This window comes from Archocentrus centrarchus, chromosome 3 (genome assembly GCF_007364275.1).
Source record: "Archocentrus centrarchus isolate MPI-CPG fArcCen1 chromosome 3, fArcCen1, whole genome shotgun sequence".
Lineage (NCBI taxonomy): Eukaryota > Metazoa > Chordata > Actinopteri > Cichliformes > Cichlidae > Archocentrus > Archocentrus centrarchus.
In genome coordinates this window covers 2217277-2235427 of record NC_044348.1, presented here as the reverse complement: position 1 = coordinate 2235427, position 18151 = coordinate 2217277, and the positions used below count along the sequence as shown (strand labels likewise).

General features: G+C 37.7%; 1 protein-coding gene across 1 annotated transcript in view; it reads left to right on the top strand.

Annotated features, from left to right (window-relative positions):
- Positions 1 to 403: 403 nt before the first annotated feature.
- e2f8 (E2F transcription factor 8) overlaps positions 404 to 18151 on the top strand; it is a 31369-nt gene continuing 13621 nt past the window's right edge. The window contains exon 1 of the mRNA XM_030726497.1: positions 404 to 496. Coding sequence (XP_030582357.1) covers positions 443 to 496 — 54 coding nt within the window. The 5' untranslated portion in view covers positions 404 to 442. The remainder of the gene's footprint in view (positions 497 to 18151) is intronic.

Here is an 18151-nt window from a genome sequence, read left to right as displayed (position 1 = left end):
CAAATATGGTCTGTTGTTACTGTTATTTTGGAAGGGGGGACGGAAAAGTATTTCTTCTGTTATTCAGTTCAACTAGTTCACTGTTGTTAGTTTTTTATATAAGCTTCCACAAATTTTAAACTGAGAAAATATGTTGTCGATGTGTCATTTCTGGTAGTGCACTAACTATTTACAGAATTCTCCAGTTTGTTACATGTAGACTGCACAGTCTAATGCAAAACTTATTTTTATGTACTATCATAGGCCTGACGTGATGTGACATTTCATTTTTGTATTTACAGATACCACAAGCGGAAGAGAATGGATGGATGGATGACTGTCTTTTGCTCACCTACTAGAAATGGATAGCCTCATTTACGACGAGCATCTGAAGGCAGCATCAAGGTCCCGCTCGTTCGCTCCCTCAGCCTTGGCATTACGTCACGAGGTGCTTCAAGCGCTGATGTTTTCTCCCAACATCCTTGAAGCCGCCCGAAGGTTTCCATGGTTACTCCCGGTAAGTAGTGTTTTATCCCCACCTAGTGGCAATTTAGCGTCATGGTAATGAAAGCGCTGATGACAAGTAAATGTACAGTACTTCTCACACAGCTGCAGACCTACATTAGTTGCTATCATTATTAAAGTTAAGATTAAGTCAGACTTTATTAATCCACATTGGAAAATTCAGATTCCAGTAATTTAATGAGACACACTTTTATCATCTGGAACATCAAAGTGACATGAAGAATTCCAGTATGTTATTCAAAAATTACTATTTTTACTAGAGGATTTTAAGTGTGTTTATCACTTTTGTACTTTTAATTAGTTAAAATACTGAGCACCACACTTTGACTTGTAACCGAGTATCTACACTATAATACTGTTACCTCTACTTAAAATAAAAGACCTCTGGAATTCTTCTACCAGTACATGAACAAATTAAACTCTGATTTTCTTTACAAGATAACTCCCACATTAATGTGGATATCCTGTTCGCACATAGTTTTTAGCATATCTAAGCCGATCGTCTGATCCTCCTCACACTGTAGACTGAATAAGCAGCTCTTGAATCATTTAACTTCTACAATCTTCTTTAGCAACAACAACGTCCATCAGACACTTCACACAGCTGCTTATGAAACCTGCATCTGGTCATAAAATTAGAATATCATGAAAAAGTGGATTTATTTCAGTAATTCCATTCAAAAAGTGAAACTTGGATATTATATTCATTCATTACACACAGACTGATATTTCAAATAGGGGTGTGCGATATTGACAAAAAATAATATCTCGATATTTTCTGTAATTCTTTTCGATAACGATATTAAACAATATTTTTGCATTATTTAAAAATGTGTTTGTACAAGAAGTGCAAGCTGGTAAAATATAAGACTTAAATCAGTGTTTTTGATGTGTTAACTTTATTTTATTTTATATAACCTTTATTTAACCATGAAAAACACATTGAGATTAAAATCTCTTTTTCAAGAGTGTCCTGGGCATCATGACAAATGCAAATAGAAAAGCTTGGGCGAGTTTTGCAAAAGTAATCGCTCAATATGGAAGACTTGACAGAATGAAAAAAAATAAATAAATCGAAAAAGTGGCTGTCCAGGGGGATTCCCCCCTACATTATAGCAAAATAAATCACAGAAAATACACACCTTCATCTGATCAGAAACCCGCTTTTTGCAAGACCGCTTCAGGTGTGCTGAGTGTGTGTTTTGCCAGACACCTTAGCTGATTTAAGTTTGTCTTGGACAGCGGTGTGAACCCGACACCTCACACAGAAGCAGTGAGGGCAGGGCTGGACATTTCTGGCTTAGACTGGCCTCCATCTATGTCTTAAAGCATTTGACACTATCTTACTCTTATTCAATGTGGGCATACCTTTTGCTAATAAAACTTTTATACTTTTTTTTTACACTTACTTTAGTAATGCTTAAATTGCAAAGCTTTTACTTATCATTTAGCTTTTTTAAACTCTGTTATTTCACTTTTAGTGCTTTTTAAAACATGTTTAACCAGCACAGAGGCTACAAATTCTAATTACTATGCAGCCTTTCAACACACCTTTAACCTAAATATCTAAAATGCTATGATGCAGCCTAAAATGGACACTTGCTGCTCATCCAACACTTCTCAGCCTGTGGCTGCCAGATTTTGGGAAGTATGCAAATACCAATAAATATTGATACTAATCAATCACCATTGCTCATCATTCTCATGTAATAGAGCTAATGTTACCTCCATCACCTCAAAGTCCCTGTATTATCCTAACCTTACTACCTGCTTACGTACTACACTTCCCCGCTCACTCTGTCCCTCAGTTTCCAAAGTCTGCATCTCTGGCTGCTCCTCTCCCCGTCCCTGCTGCTGTCTTCACCTACAGCAGAGCCGGCCCAAGCCCTGAAGGGGCCCTAATCAAGATTTGATTTGGGGCCCTCTTCATACCACTTCCTTGTCCCCTGAACTTAACTGTTATTAATGCTGGAGGGTTAAAGTTGATTATTAATTTTTTTAGGATGCATTACTCTTTCAGCCTTTTCAATTCAATTTTATTTATACAGCGCCAACACACAACAAACAGTCGCCTCAAGACGCTTTATTCTGTAAGGTAAAGACCCCACAATAATTACAGAGAAAACCCAACAGTCATCCTAATCTTGAAAATAGAGATGGTGTCTGTCTCCTGAATCCAAGCTGGGAGCTGGTTCCACAGAAGAGGGGCCTGAAAGCTGAAGGCTCTGCCTCCCATTCTACTCTTAAGTCCAACCTAGAAGTAATAAATGCACGAATTAGCTTTTCAGCATCAGTCTGAGACAGAAATATTAAGGAAGCCATTGCATCTCCTAATTCAAGGCAGTGGAGAAAAGCCATGAGTGAGGAGATGCAGTCTCTGAGAGAAAACAAGACTTTCATACTCACCCAGCTGCCACAAGGTAAAAAGACAGTGGGGGGGGGGGGGGGGTAAATGGGTTTTTGCACTTAAAAATGAGGTTGATGGATCTGATAAATACAAGGCAAGGTATGTAGCAAAAGGTTACAATCAAAAACAAGGCATTGACTATGAAGAGACATTTTCACAGCTGACATGACGAGTGTAAGAGTGGTCATGCAAAAGGCAGCACAAGAAAATTAAATCCTGCACCAGATGGATGTTAAAACTGCATATTTGCATGCACCTATTGATCCAGAAGGTTTTGAGGAGAAGTCTAAAACAGGAGAAAAACTAGTTTGCAAGCTGCAAAAGTCCTTGTATGGTCTAAAACAATCTGGCAGAAACTGGAATGCTTTACTGCATGCATACTTGTGTGAAAATGGTTACAAACAAAATCCTAGTGATCAGTGTTTGTATACTAGAGAGAAAAATGGCAAAAAGGTTATCTTACTGGTATGGGTAGATGATCATATCATTGCAGCAGACAGTGAAAGAGTTTTGAAGGAAGTAAAGAAGATGCTAAAAAAAAGATTCAAAATGAAAGATCTAGGAAAAATGAGGCATTTTCTAGGAATAGATTTCGACCAAACAGGAAAACAAATTAAAATGTCACAGAAACAATATGTGATCAAAATATTAAAGAGATTTGGAATGGAGGATTGTAAACCCAGGGAAAGCCCCATGCCAACCAAAGCTAGAATACTCAAAGGATGCAGATAAAATGGAAGATCCAAGGAAGTACAGAGAGGCAGTGGGAAGTTTAATATACTTGTCCACTTGTACACGGCCTGATATAAGCTTCGTGGTCAGCAAACTTTCCCAGCACTTTACTGAACCATCAATAGAACACTGGAGTACAGTGAAGTATGTTTTGCGATATCTTAAAGGCACAGCAGAAAAAGAGTTGAGTTTCAAAGGAAACGACTCACAAAATCTGGGACTAAAAGTTTTCTGTGATGCTGAATGGGCATCAGATGCAGCCGATAGAAGGAGCACAACAGGGTATTGTGCCAGTATAAATGATGAAAGCTCAGTGATCTCTTGGAAGACAAAGAAACAAACAACAGTGGCACTGTCTACCTGCGAGGCAGAGTACATATCATTAGCTTCAGCTATTCAAGAATGTCTCTACTTGGAGCAACTTCTAAAAGGTATAGACCAGGGGTCTCAAACTCGCGGCTCGCGGGCCGCATCCGGTCACGCCCTCTACTTCCGGTCCGCGATTTGATGTCAAAAAATGACAATTTGGCCCTTTAAGTTACTTTTTTGACATTTCGCTTTCCCCTCCAATTAAGAGGAGTTAGCGAAATTTCAAAAAAGTAACTTAATGGGCCAAATTGTCATGTTTTTGACATCAAATCGCGGACACTTGCTTAAAGACTGGCCATTGACGAAAGCCTCGAGCTCCGAGGGGAAAGAAGCTAGAGAATTGAGGCTCCAGCATAGCAAGAACAGTTCAGAAACAATTTGAAATGAGGAAAAAAAGCTATTTATTAACTACTTAAGTCGTGTTTTAGACTGTTTATTGCTAGCGGATCTATTCTGACCCAAAGTGCAGCCATGACTGGTTCTGAATGATGGCTTTACAGCAGACAGCCGCTACCACTCTTCCCGGTACTGCGTACCGGCGCAGAATCTCTTAGTGGTATGCAGTATCGGACTGTACCGGCTTACTTTCACCCCTGCTCCTGACATTCTCCTGTAAAATTCCCTGGTCCAATTTTGAAATAATTGCTCCGTCACTGACCCGCTCCTCGCCCTATGACAGCTGAAATAGGCTCCAGCCTCCCCAGGACCCTGAAAAAGATGATCGGAAGACAATGGATGGATGTTCCCTCAGTGAATCACGACGTTCCCCACCAAAATTGCAATCACATTTTTTCCTCCAAACATAGAATTGCGCATGCTTCTGTTTGGAAAACTCTAAAAAGGACACTTTATCATTTTACTTATAATATTTATTGTAATCCATGTGGTAATCCCACTAAAACAAACACAAATTAGTTGCAGTACCAACTAAGAGATGTCATGTTTTGTGGCCATAGCTTACTGAAGGTCCCTGTGCAAAAAAATGGTACTAGTTTATGCTGGGCTCACATGGTACAAACTCCTAAAGAAACAGCCGTAACTACACAGAAAACCTTTAACATTTTTGGTGTTTTTAGTGTTTACACAAAGCTGCCAAGAGTTGCCTGTTGGGTTTCAATGCTGCTTATTACCAGAGGTGGCAAAAGTACTGACATTCTGTACTTAAGTAGAAGTACAAGTACTTATGTTAAAAAATACTTTGGTAAAAGTCGAAGTACTGGTTCAACTTCTCTACTTAAGTAAAAGTAAAAAAGTACAGGCTCTGAAATTTACTCAAAGTAAGAAAGTAAAAGTAGCTCTTTGGAGGACGTTTCTACCTGCTATTTTTGTGTAAAGCTAACTGAACCTTATTACATATTATTGTAATATTATAAAATAATACATGAGAACACAAATGTTATTCCAATCTAAATTTGAATTCTAATGAATGCACTCAGCTTGAATCACAAACTGTGAAAGGGAATTTAAACACAGCTCTATTCTCTGTGTCCTCCATAGCAGAGGGTGACTGTGCCTCCACCTAAACACAAACATGAGGATACTCAGGGGTTACAGTGGGATTCAGAAGGTGGAGGAATCCTAAGATCAGCTGTAGTGGCTCTGCATGGGGAGAAGAATCACAGCTTTCTATTGTGAGCTCCAGTAAATGATGTTGGTGTGCAGGCTGTGATCAGCTGACCTGCTGCTGCTGCTGCTCTGAGGTTTACTGCTCTGTGTGGATGAAGTGAACTCACAAAGATGTAACCCAGTATTTCACAGCTATCTGAGCTGATCTCCATCCCCTACACTGACAGCATACAGGCTGTAGAAATGTTGGATTCAGTGAATGAATCTCAGCATCAGCAGCTTTGATTCAAACTCATCTCTGCTGCACTGATGTAACCTGTAACTCTGACCATCAACACAAAGTGCACCAACACAGAGCGTTACTGTAAATGCAGTACAACAAGATAACCTGTTTATTACACACTAAACTGCAGTATTTTCATACAATCTTTGAATAACACAAAGTCAGCATACTTCAGTTTATTTTCCAGTCTTTACCTTTAACTCTAACCTCTCTTCTTCCTCTTCTGTCCCCTTTCTCCATCTCTGAGTGAACTTCTCTCTCTTTGCTCTCCCTGAAATGCAGCAGCTCTTCTTTTAGCTAGCAGACACACTGTGTGACAAACTGCACACACTTTGTGTGTTTGCTGATATTTGTTGAGCATTTAAAAACGTTGCATTTACCTGCCACACGTTACTCCCTTTATGCTCGCTCCTCTTCAGTAGCGCTAGCTAAGCTGTTTATGTGCCGCAGCGCAACTTACGGACTCGGTCCGGCCCGCTGTGACCCCTGATTATAGCGCTATAAATGACCGCGGTGAAGTTAGTTTCAAGTTGGATATTGGATATTCAAGCTCCGTGGGGTTAGCGGCATCTAGCTCACAGTTGATCCGATTCAGGGACTCAGATTTAGGCCAGCCGCTCTCTCCCGCTCCCTCCTCTCACCCGCGGAGGTTCACTTAGGGACCATCAATAAATTTCCGATCCAAACACTCTTGAGAAACAAAAATAAATAAATTCCTTATCTTGTGACCCACTGACTCAAAATCTGTGTGAAATTGTTCTACTACACTAGACAGATGAGGCACACTCATTTTCTTTCCATTTTAAGCCTTTTTATATTTTTTAGCAATTTTTTATGTGAAAAATTGAGATTTTTCTTCAATAGCTTCCAGGTCATGTGACCCACTGACTCAAAGTCTGTGTGTAATTATTCTGCTACATTAGACAAATGAGGCACACTCATTTTCTTTCCATTTTAAGCATTTTTATATTTTTTAGGATTTTTTATAGCCAAAAATTGAGATTTTTCTTCAATAGCTTCCAGGTCATGTGACCCACTGACTCAAAATCTGTGTGAAATTATTCTGCTACAATAGACATATGAGGCACACTCATTTTCTTTCCATTTTAAGCATTTTTATATTTTTTAGGATTTTTTATAGCCAGAAATTGAGATTTTTCTTCAATAGCTTCCAGGTCATGTGACCCACTGACTCAAAATCTGTGTGAAATTGTTCTACTACACTAGACAGATGAGGCACACTCATTTTCTTTTCATTTTAAGCCTTTTTATATTTTTTAGCAATTTTTTATGTGAAAAATTTAGATTTTTCTTCAATAGCTTCCAGGTCATGTGACCCACTGACTCAAAGTCTGTGTGTAATTATTCTGCTACATTAGACAAATGAGGCACACTCATTTTCTTTCCATTTTAAGCATTTTTATATTTTTTAGGATTTTTTATAGCCAAAAATTGAGATTTTTCTTCAATAGCTTCCAGGTCATGTGACCCACTGACTCAAAATCTGTGTGTAATTATTCTGCTACAATAGACAAAAGAGGCACACTCATTTTCTTTCCATTTTAAGCATTTTTATATTTTTTAGGATTTTTTATAGCCAAAAATTGAGATTTTTCTTCAATAGCTTCCAGGTCATGTGACCCACTGACTCAAAATCTGTGTGTAATTATTCTGCTACATTAGACAAATGAGGCACACTCATTTTCTTTCCATTTTAAGCCTTTTTATATTTTTTAGGATTTTTTATGTGAAAAATTGAGATTTTTCTTCAATAGCTTCCAGGTCATGTGGCCCACTGACTCAAAATCTGTGTGAAATTGTTCTGCTACACTAGACAGATGAGGCACACTCATTTTCTTTCCATTTTAAGCCTTTTTATATTTTTTAGCAATTTTTTATGTGAAAAATTGAGATTTTTCTTCAATAGCTTCCAGGTCATGTGACCCACTGACTCAAAATCTGTGTGTAATTGTTCTACTACACTAGACAGATGAGGCACACTCATTTTCTTTTCATTTTAAGCCTTTTTACATTTTTTAGGATTTTTTTATAGCCAAAAATTTAGATTTTTCTTCAATAGCTTCCAGGTCATGTGACCCACTGACTCAAAATCTATGTGAAATTGTTCTACTACACTAGACAGATGAGGCACACTCATTTTCTTTCCATTTTAAGCCTTTTTATATTTTTTAGCAATTTTTTATGTGAAAAATTGAGATTTTTCTTCAATAGCTTCCAGGTCATGTGACCCACTGACTCAAAATCTGTGTGTAATTATTCTGCTACATTAGACAAATGAGGCACACTCATTTTCTTTCCATTTTAAGCATTTTTATATTTTTTAGGATTTTTTATAGCCAAAAATTGAGATTTTTCTTCAATAGCTTCCAGGTCATGTGACCCACTGACTCAAAATCTGTGTGTAATTATTCTGCTACATTAGACAAATGAGGCACACTCATTTTCTTTCCATTTTAAGCATTTTTATATTTTTTAGGATTTTTTTATAGCCAAAAATTGAGATTTTTCTTCAATAGCTTCCAGGTCATGTGACCCACTGACTCAAAATCTATGTGAAATTGTTCTACTACACTAGACAGATGAGGCACACTCATTTTCTTTCCATTTTAAGCCTTTTTATATTTTTTAGCAATTTTTTATGTGAAAAATTGAGATTTTTCTTCAATAGCTTCCAGGTCATGTGACCCACTGACTCAAAATCTGTGTGTAATTATTCTGCTACACTAGACAGATAAGGCACACTCATTTTCTTTCCATTTTAAGCCTTTTTATATTTTTTAGCAATTTTTTATGTGAAAAATTGAGATTTTTCTTCAATAGCTTCCAGGTCATGTGACCCACTGACTCAAAGTCTGTGTGTAATTATTCTGCTACATTAGACAAATGAGGCACACTCATTTTCTTTCCATTTTAAGCCTTTTTATATTTTTTAGGATTTTTTATAGCCAAAAATTGAGATTTTCTTCAATAGCTTCCAGGTCATGTGACCCACTGACTCAAAATCTATGTGTAATTATTCTGCTACAATAGACAAATGAGGCACACTCATTTTCTTTCCATTTTAAGCATTTTTATATTTTTTAGGATTTTTTATAGCCAAAAATTGAGATTTTTCTTCAATAGCTTCCAGGTCATGTGACCCTGTGACTCAAAATCTGTGTGTAATTATTCTGCTACGTTAGACAGATGAGGCACACTCATTTTCTTTCCATTTTAAGCCTTTTTATATTTTTTAGCAATTTTTTATGTGAAAAATTGAGATTTTTCTTCAATAGCTTCCAGGTCATGTGACCCACTGACTCAAAGTCTGTGTGTAATTATTCTGCTACATTAGACAAATGAGGCACACTCATTTTCTTTCCATTTTAAGCCTTTTTATATTTTTTAGGATTTTTTATAGACAAAAATTGAGATTTTTCTTCAATAGCTTCCAGGTCATGTGACCCACTGACTCAAAATCTATGTGTAATTATTCTGCTACATTAGACAAATGAGGCACACTCATTTTCTTTCCATTTTAAGCATTTTTATATTTTTTAGGATTTTTTATAGCCAAAAATTGAGATTTTTCTTCAATAGCTTCCAGGTCATGTGACCCACTGACTCAAAGTCTGTGTGTAATTATTCTGCTACATTAGACAAATGAGGCACACTCATTTTCTTTTCATTTTAAGCCTTTTTATATTTTTTAGCAATTTTTTATGTGAAAAATTGAGATTTTTCTTCAATAGCTTCCAGGTCATGTGACCCACTGACTCAAAGTCTGTGTGTAATTATTCTGCTACATTAGACAAATGAGGCACACTCATTTTCTTTCCATTTTAAGCCTTTTTATATTTTTTAGGATTTTTTATAGCCAAAAATTGAGATTTTTCTTCAATAGCTTCCAGGTCATGTGACCCACTGACTCAAAATCTATGTGTAATTATTCTGCTACATTAGACAAATGAGGCACACTCATTTTCTTTCCATTTTAAGCATTTTTATATTTTTTAGGATTTTTTATAGCCAAAAATTGAGATTTTTCTTCAATAGCTTCCAGGTCATGTGACCCACTGACTCAAATTCTGTGTGTAATTATTCTGCTACATTAGACATATGAGGCACACTCATTTTCTTTCCATTTTAAGCCTTTTTATATTTTTTAGCAATTTTTTATGTAAAACATTGAGATTTTTCTTCAATAGCTTCCAGGTAATGTGACCCACTGACTCAAAATCTGTGTGTAATTATTCTGCTACATTAGACAAATGAGGCACACTCATTTTCTTTCCATTTTAAGCATTTTTATATTTTTTAGGATTTTTTATAGCCAAAAATTGAGATTTTTCTTCAATAGCTTCCAGGTCATGTGGCCCACTGACTCAAAATCTGTGTGAAATTTTTCTGCTACACTAGACAGATAAGGCACACTCATTTTCTTTCCATTTTAAGCCTTTTTACATTTTTTAGGATTTTTTTATAGCCAAAAATTAAGATTTTTCTTCAATAGCTTCCAGGTCATGTGACCCACTGACTCGAAATCTGTGTGTAATTATTCTGCTACACTAGACAGATGAGGCACAGCCTTAATGCTATTGAAACGAAGTACAGTTTTATTTTCTACATATAATTTCAAATTATTTCTTTTGAACTACATTCAACAGGGTAGAAAGATTTTTTTATTACGTGCACAACAGACATTTCCAGCTGCCTCTCTTTGCCTTTTCATATTGGTTGCTTTTGATGTCTAGGCACAGGGCATGAAACCATTTGTCACACCTGTCACACTGGATCTGTTAAAATATAACAGAAAACGTATATGTTTAGCGGTATAGTAATACAGTAAATACTCCTCTCCAGTCACACAGTAGGGTGTGTACTTGCTTGGCATATGTTATTTACGACTTTATCAGTACCTAGAGTTACTCTTTATTTATGCTTCAGATTTTCACATTGACAACTCATACTCTCACCCAGTCTGTCATTTGAGGTCCCGAAACTGGGGGCTTGTAGGCAGCACACATTGCACAGCAAGTCTGGTCATCGAACACTGTAATCAAATTAGGAAATAAACCAAATATTATGATGAATTGTATTATGAAGTTTATGTATGTATATACACACACACACACTGCTCCAAAAAATAAAGGGAACACTTAAACAACACAATATAACTCCAAGTAAATCAAACTTCTGTGAAATCAAACTGTCCACTTAGGAAGCAACACTGATTGACAATCAGTTTCACATGCTGTTGTGCAAATGGAATAGACAACAGGTGGAAATTATTGGCAATTAGCAAGACACACTCAATAAAGGAGTGGTTCTGCAGGTGGGGACCACAGACCACTTCTCAGTACCTATGCTTTCTGGCTGATGTTTTGGTCACTTTTGAATGTTGGTGGTGCTTTCACACTCGTGGTAGCATGAGACGGACTCTACAACCCACACAAGTGTCTCAGGTAGTGCAGCTCATCCAATGCGAGCTGTGGCAAGAAGGTTTGCTGTGTCTGTCAGCGTAGTGTCCAGAGGCTGGAGGCGCTACCAGGAGACAGGCCAGTACACCAGGAGACGTGGAGGAGGCCGTAGGAGGGCAACAACCCAGCAGCAGGACCGCTACCTCTGCCTTTGTGCAAGGAGGAACAGGAGGAGCACTGCCAGAGCCCTGCAAAATGACCTCCAACAGGCCACAAATGTGCATGTGTTTGCACAAACGGTTAGAAACCGACTCCATGAGGATGGTAAGAGGGCCCGACATCCACAGCTGGGGGTTGTGCTCACAGCCCAACAACGTGCAAGACGCTTGTTATTTGCCAGAGAACACCGGGATTGGCAAATTCGCCACTGGCGCCCTGTGCTCTTCACAGATGAAAGCAGGTTCACACTGAGCACATGTGACAGACGTGACAGAGTCTGGAGACGCCGTGGAGCCCGATCTGCTGCCTGCAACATCCTTCAGCATGACCGGTCTGGCAGTGGGTCAGTAATGGTGTGGGGTGGCATTTCTTTGGAGGGCTGCACAGCCCTCCATGTGCTCGCCAGAGGTAGCATGACTGCCATCAGGTACCGAGATGAGATCCTCAGACCCCTTGTGAGATGCTGGTGCGGTTGGCCCTGGGTTCCTCCTAATGCAGGACAATGCTAGACCTCATGTGGCTGGAGTGTGTCAGCAGTTCCTGCAAGATGAAGGCATTGAAGCTATGGACTGGCCCGCCCGTTCCCCAGACCTGAATCCAATTGAGCACATCTGGGACATCATGTCTCGCTCCATCCACCAACGTCACGTTGCACCACAGACTATCCAAGAGTTGGCAGATGCTTTAGTCCAGGTCTGGGAGGAGATCCCTCAGGACACCATCCGCCACCTCATCAGGAGCATGCCCAGGTGTTGTAGGGAGGTCATACAGGCACGTGGAGGCCACACACAATACTGAGCCTCATTTTGACTTGTGTTAAGGACATTAAATCAGTTGGATCAGCCTGTAGTGTGTTTTTTCACTTTAATTTTGTGTGTGACTCCAAATCCAGGCCTCCATTGGTTAATAAATTTGATTTCCATTGATGATTTTTGTGTGATTTTTGTTGTCAGCACATTCAACTCTGTACAGAACAAAGTATTCAATGAGAATATTTCACTCATTCAGATCTAGGATGTTTCCCTTTATTTTTTGAGCTATGTGTGTGTGTGTGTGTGTATGTATATGTATATGTATATATATGTATATGTATATATATGTATATGTATATGTATGTATATATGTATATGTATATGTATGTGTATATGTGTATGTATGTGTATGTATGTGTATGTGTGTGTGTATGTATGTGTGTGTATGTATGTATATGTGTGTATATGTATGTGTGTATATGTGTGTATATATATATATATGTATATATATATATATATAAATAATCATAGGGTACATATTATTAACCTGATGCTTCAAGGATATGAAGACCCAGAGCTTTTCTTTCATCTTTCATTGCCTTTTTGGTGGTGTCAAATTCCACATCTGGCATAAGAGGAAAGGCCTCCATCAGTGCTTTCGCCATCTAAAGAAACAACACTGCTTTGAAAGACATTGTTTTTCATGGCATAATAATGCAACAGACCCTAACAGTTACATCTGGACACACATTATATAAGGCATCCACAAATACTCAAATGTATAAATACATTTAGAAGATGCAAAAAGAACTGTCACTGCAAAGACTGTGTGGCATGTTGCACTGATCCCTGTTCTGTTTTTTCCCTACAGGATCCATTGTGCAATACTGACTTAAGACTTACCAAAATCTAGAAAATACATGCAGTCTAGACAGACAAACTGTTATTTGATTGTAATTTACATTTCCCTATGATGTTATTTTCACGTTCACACCTTCCATACTTGCACAAAACAAAACATTAACTCTTCAATGTACTTTCACTACAATGACTCCACAGCTGCTTCCATCTTGTTGAATGGGGTGTCTCATAGCCCCCCCTTTCCATCGGATCCCAACCCAATCTGTTTTCCCATGGCATGTCCTTCTCATCTTGAAGTATTCCCTGGATAACAAATGAAATGATTTGTATAAGAGCAATTGTATTTTGTAATTCCATTCATGACAACTGATGCCCCCCTCTTATGCTATCAGCTTCTCAAAATAACAACCACTTTAGTTTTAGGGATATTCAATAAAAGCTATGTGATTACTTTGCAAGTTATCTTTTTATTTCTAAAATAACTTTAGACATGTATTAAAGCTTGAATTACTGTATTCTTTTAGCTGCATTTTTGGAGTCCTCGAGCTCTGATGACAGTTGTGCAGGATCCATTAGGAATACTGTGCTGGCATTTGTATTGATGTACTGAAAGACACCAACAAAGGAAAAGTAACATAACAGGGAACAATGTTGTTGAAACTTATGTCAATATGGCTGGCTGTAATCCTACCAAAAAATATATATATTCATTTCATGTAAGGAAAAACCACAAACCAGCAACTTCCAGTGGTTGTTGTTCACCAGCACAAAAGATAGAACTGCTTCATAGTTGTCAAAGTTCACCTGGAATAGCATTGATATATATTTTAAGAAGCCATGTCAAATGCTGAAGACAAATTTTAAGCTCATATCTCAACTTTAATCTTTACACACATGTAAATAATTTCTTTTAGTGACAAGTACACTTTCTGTCAAAAAGGTGTTATGAAAAACCTCAACTAATGGAGTACCGGCTTATACCTGTTAGGGTGGATAACCTTTTCCGCTATAGAGATGGGGGGAGGGTTAAACTTGCAGTGATACTGATTTTATTAAGTAAGGAACAGAGAAGTGACATGTTGTGACCTAAATTAATGTGGGTGTAATTTTATCAATATTGTGAGCTTAATTTGATTAAGTGGCTGACATCAACATTACTCGGAGGTATGTTATGTAGTGGCCAGCAGAGAACAAGGTTTACATATGGGATGTATTATGTAATGTTTTGTAAAGGAAGTTTGAAGCTGATGTAGCTGATGTGTAAACATAAAAGTTCTATTTATTCATCTTACACTGACACAATACAGCAACAAACGAAGATATATATTACCCTAGGTAAACTTTGGCGAGGAAGCTCTGTTCTGTCCCCAAACAAAATCACACCAGCTGTGTAGTGACTGAGGATGTAAATGGTGTCCACCACTCCCGATGCATGGGCAGCCACATGAAACAGGCTTTCAATGATCTGCATAAGTAATATCATCAGTTCTACATTAAGTGTCTACAAAAGTCTTGGTCATTTCAAGATTCATATCGGCAAATATTCAGATTTGCATGCAAAGTGTTGCATAAATTAGTGAAACTAAATGAAAAAAGACAATCATACACATACCTCCCCATTCAACCACTGATGTGGACGAAGAGAGCACAGCTCTGAATGGTGGATGACAAAGCTCCGACCCTTAATTTGTGAAGGGACAACTGCAACAACAACTTCTGTATCACTCTTTTCCAAAGCTGAGTTAACTGGAAATCAGATACATGAACAAATAAGCTCATATAGAAGAAGTTATACAGTAAAACTAGATATTTTCCAAAAACAACTAAGAGTTATCTTTGAAATACATATTTTGTATATGGTTTTAGAATTTTTGTCTTTAAGGATAGATTTACTAATAGCCACAGTGTGTATTTGAATTTTTTTCCCTGTTCATATGCGAGTTGTAGTTGTACATACAGCAAATGATTCCCTCAACATGCCCATTCTGCCAGTGTCACAGTTATTGTTTCTCAATTCATTCTCTGCCGACCACAATACATGTTAGGATCATTTTTAAACTGACATATTGTAATGAATATTTATTTTAATCATGTAGTACAGCAACATCAATGTAAATGCAAATCAAAACAACCATGTCACTGTCATTAAATTAAAGCATGTCATTTGTTTGAAAGACCAAGTTCCACTTGTTAATATGAAAATTGCACAGCTATGAATAAAGTAATTTCTGATCCTATCTATACATTTAACATCAACCTACTCATTGTCTACTACAACTGATTCCCCTACTTTTTGATGCGCCTTTACAAAATAAGACCTTTCAATTTCTGCTTCTCAGATTATAATTAATACAGTTTTTCAAAGATAGAACATGTCTTTGAGGATAAACATAAAGTTTCCAAAACAGAGAAATGAAATCATTAAAATAAACCTAGGATTTCAAATGTGTAATACTGTACCCTAAAAATATTTTAAAAATCAGTTAATGTGGTTCTGTAAGATGCATTGTGGCATTTTCTTGTTTAACTGACATTAATATGCACATCCAGAAAAAATATAAGCCATGTAAATTTTACATGTATAGGTACAGATCTAAATAGTTAATAGTAATGTCATCTTATGCTAACCACATCTTATGCAACTTATTTAAAATTTAGGTCAAACATAATTTTTCTTAAATTAAATAAGTGTAGTAGGAGATTTTTTTGGAAAATTTTTTTTGTTTAAGTCTAACAAAAATAGTGCCTCAAAGGTCAAACCATATTTACCTGTGATTCTTTATTATGCTGATCGGCATCTGCTCCTTTGATCTTTGTTTTAGTGTGTTGTGAAGGTTTAGGATTTTGTATTCTCTTCGGGGGATTGAAGTACTTGGACTTGGACTTAGATTGACCAGCAGAACTTTCCCTCTTCTTCCATTTCTCTTCATGATCATCTACAGGTTTGTTAGAAACTGTGAAGGCTTTGTCAAGAACTTTCATTGGAAGACCATGCTGCATAATGTGCTCTACATATCGTCCTTGTAAAGAGGAAAACATTTTGGAGATGAACTCTGCTGGTCTGAGGTACTTCTTCTTTCCCAGGATGTTTCGTTTCACCAAACCAAACCATAGCTCCACATGGCAGTTTGTTTCTCTGGTTTTGCAAGTTTTGTTTGTTTCACCAGTTGTTGGTGTCTCATGTCGTGTCAGATCTCCAAGCAACAAACCACTCCACAGTGGGATGATCCCCATGTAGTTTTTCAGCAGAACATCAATTATACCAGGACAAAAGTAATGGTTTTTAATGTTGGCTGAATCATCAGACAGAAAGTCACACTCTGCTTGGTCCCGTATCACTTGAAAAGTATGTGTGAAAGGTTATGTTCCAACAATGCTATTACTTTTATCAGTGATCATTTCCTCAGCTTCTGATACATATTGACTTTCTCCATCCTTGTTTTTCTTGCTTTGTGAAATGCAGCTGTTGAGGTAGGTTTGGCTTGTTTTTACCAAATGGGTACATTCTTTTGCATCAAAGAGAACACACATGTTATAAAACACCTCAATGGCGAGCTGCATACTTTGGCAGTTGAGTAGGTATGCAAAGCAGAATGTTGCATACTCCTGTATGCCTCGGTCTGATGTTTTTCTGCCAAATGCTTGTGTCACAGCCTTAACTATATGGGCAGAGCACAGATGCAACACAGTGAAGTTTGTCATACCAGTAGTGCGTCCATGCACAATGTTAAATGCTCTGGCAAGGTACACAGAAATATCTTCCTTGTTGAAAGATATAAGCACGCTATTAATCAGAGCCCAACTGTAGTCTGTCTCAACCTGTGAAATTTGTATTTTTGTTTTGTGTGACAGTTTCCTTTTGAATTCCATTAGCCAGTGAGAAATGGAAGGAATACTATGGCTGTTGGTGATCAGTTCCGTGACAGGCAAAGGAGGTTTATCCTTGCCCATGCCTGGCAAAACTAAAGCATAATATAAAACTTGCTTGTCTTGGTCTGGGATTTTCTGCACTACGCTGCCTGTTGCATCAAGGTGGAGGGTAACAGGTGATGACTGCCTTAGATGTTGTGCCAAAATCCTTAATCCAATGTCTGTGTATAGGTGTACTGCAAATGGATCTATTTGAAGGTGCTGAAAGTAACCTTTTGATGATGCTTGAGAACTTGTTTCTTTAATTAATTTTTGAGTTAACATGAGTTCAAGCATAATGTCATCATGGAGCCTTGTACTCTTATTCAACTCGGACGATATTTTTTTCAGTACATCTTTGGTTAGGCTTTTTGTCATGTTCCCGGCCATAATTTGTTCAGTGGGTGTTTGCTTCAACATTGAGTAATAGTAATGGCTGACACCATCTGCCAAAGCTTTGCCAATCTTACCTCTTCTCAGGTATTTAGCTGGCCTGAATCGGCTATGTTTCTTATGGTGTGTGACCTCACCAAAGCGTTTCACTGTAAAACAGATTTTTTTGTCTTCTGATTTGGGAATCATTTTCTTTCTAAAAGTGTACATTGCATTGCATCCATGAAAAGTGCATTTTGCGGCAGCATGAAAAAATGGTGACTTCTTCTTACGACTGTTGTCCATTTTCACATGCTGGTACTTAAAAGAAAGTGTACAGCATGGATTCTTTTCCATGAACTGATGGTACAGTGTGTCAGTCCAAGGGGGACGTAGTTGACTCCCCCCATGTTTTGGTTTTATTTTCGTCCACTGTTTCCTTGTTATCATAATTTTGAATTTTTTAGGCCCTGCATTGCACTCTCTGTAGTCACTTTGGTTGTCTTTATCTGGTTGTCCTTTTCTGTCCCTTGTTTTCATTGGTTTTCTCTTTGATTTTGTGCCTTTTCCGTCCTCTGTTCTGTTCTCTCTTCCATCATCTATGTCCTCTGTTCTGTTCTCTGTTCCATCATCTATGTCCTCTGTTCTGTTCTCTCTTCCATCATCTGTGTCCTCTGTTCTGTCCTCGTTTCCTGTCTGCTGTTCTGACTGTGGCTGGTTTTGATGGATTTCTGTTTTGCCCTGTGACTGGTCCCTG